Consider the following 2099-nt stretch of genomic DNA (forward strand, 5'->3'; position numbering starts at 1 on the left):
CCTCAGTGCAGTAAATCACTTATCGTATATTTTGGTATCACTTTCTTTGCTTTCACAGTAGTAGCTTGTAGTAATTGTTTATTTATAACTAAATGACTCTAGTTTGTTTCTTAATATCGTTGTTTTAGATAGGCCTGAAATTAGTTACTTTCATCTTGCAAGACTGTTGTACCTTTTCCCACTATAAGTTGATTTTCTCATAAACATTACACATTTCTTGTTTCTCTTCTCAAGTGACAATACTCAGATTTAACTCAGGTTTAGATGTTGATTAGGAAAGTATTAATTACTTGTAAGATATATGTAGGGTTTATCTAACTATGAAATATCTTTAGGATCTTAACTGTTGTTTCTGCTTTTTAGAAGGTTGGTTGAATGGGGGAATGGAGAATTGCTTTCACCACTTATTGGCACTATTCACTTAATTTCCTTTCTTTGAGATTGATCCAAGGGACAGGTTTCTTACTTGCTTTTTTTGCATTCAGGAAGTGTGTTATCTGATGATAAATCTGAAAGATAACAGAAGCATTGTTGTAGCTTGTTCTTTTACAGAGATTAAGGAGTTTATTGAAGAAGGAATGAAAAGCTTAGTGAAAAAAAGTCAGTCTGTATATGATGAGTTCTTTACCTGTTATAATACGACCACTTTATTAGGCTTAAAGTTCTCAGACTTTCCAGAAGCAAGGCAGACCTAGTAAGGATTTTTTTTTTTAATTAACTGTTGTTTTGAGTTCATTTTTTTTTTTTTCCAAAGACTGTAGGATGGTGACTTTTATTGACTGAAACTTTTAGGTGGGTATTCTTACAAATAAAACTCAGCATCTGTTTGTAATGAGTTCTTTTTTTACCTTCCAGCTTCAGCAGTTGATACAAACTTTACAGCTACAGCAGCAGAAGCCTCAGCCGTCCATCCTGCAGGCCCTGGACGCCGGGCTGGTGGTGCAGCTGCAAGCCCTCACGGCACAGCTCACGGCCGCGGCCGCAGCAGCCAACACGCTGAACCCCCTAGAGCAGGGGGTGCCTTTCAGCAAGGTGGGAATGAAGTTATCACATCTGCACTGTATGCCGTGTCCAGTTGTATGTACTGTCATATGGATTGTAATTCTGTAAATTACCTTTTATTATGGAACTATTGCAATATTCACTGCACTGTGTAAGATAGGAATTTTACAAAAAGTTTAGACTTCTGAAAGAACTCCACTTAAAACATTTAGAATATTCTCTTTTAACTGAGGATAACTAGTTGGTAAAATTGTGTTTTCACCGTTGAGACAAATGATAATTTTCTGAATTTTCTAATTTCTTTTATGAATGTTACAAATATACTAATTTTGATGTTCTGTGTTTTAAAATTTTAACCTGCTAAAATTGTAATGGTTCAAAATGTGGAACTTCGAAGGAGCACTTCTCTACAAGTTGTCAGTATGCTGTAATATTATGTCAGTATGCTGTAATATTATGCTGACTATAAAGAATAATGGTCTTAAAGTTGAAAACCACTCATGTATAATTTATTGTGTGTTAGCCTCAATAGTCTTGTTAATTATGGGAATATTAAAATACCTTGGAAGTATTATCCATATTATTTTTGCTGCTACTACTATACTTTTTAAGGAAAACAAATGTTGATTTGTTTTGTTACTTGACTTTTTTAGCTAGCACCTTAGTCTGAAAATAAATAGCTAAACCACATAAAAAAAAACCTTTAAATTGGTCATGTAAAAGACAGTAGAGCATTCTAAGAAGAGAAATGTCCTGGGAATAGATACCATTGATTATAGTTGTAGGTGTTTTTTTAATCAAGCTTTATTTCCATTGTGAAGCCACTTAATTATTTTAATCCCAATCCTCTATAAAGCATTAGTATTTATTGATGTTGTGATTTGTTTTGTTACATAAGGCAGTGTATGTCAGAGTACTTTAAAGATCCACTCAGTTAACTACTTTGTTACAGTATAACATAAGGTTATATAAAACATTTATGTATTAAATGGTAGAGGTAAATTAATGAGATGTTATTGACATTCAGAATAGCATTTGTAACATATTTTTATGTGAAGCACCTTTTAATTTGTCTTACTTTCCTTACCCCCACCCCC

The 2099-nt window shown here is 33.4% G+C and overlaps 1 protein-coding gene across 10 annotated transcripts in view; it reads left to right on the forward strand.

Annotated features, from left to right (window-relative positions):
* SCAF8 (SR-related CTD associated factor 8) overlaps positions 1-2099 on the forward strand; it is a 162150-nt gene that overhangs the window by 59815 nt on the left and 100236 nt on the right. For all 10 annotated transcript variants that reach the window (XR_013332982.1, XM_077755093.1, XM_077755094.1 and 7 more), the window contains one exon: positions 856-1032. Coding sequence is in view for 9 of the 10 variants with exons in the window: in XM_077755093.1 (XP_077611219.1) it covers positions 856-1032 (177 nt within the window). In the remaining variant the exon portion in view is untranslated. The remainder of the gene's footprint in view (positions 1-855; positions 1033-2099) is intronic.

The sequence above is a fragment of the Crocuta crocuta genome, unplaced genomic scaffold, assembly GCF_008692635.1.
Source record: "Crocuta crocuta isolate KB4526 unplaced genomic scaffold, BGI_CrCroc_1.0 scaffold11, whole genome shotgun sequence".
Lineage (NCBI taxonomy): Eukaryota > Metazoa > Chordata > Mammalia > Carnivora > Hyaenidae > Crocuta > Crocuta crocuta.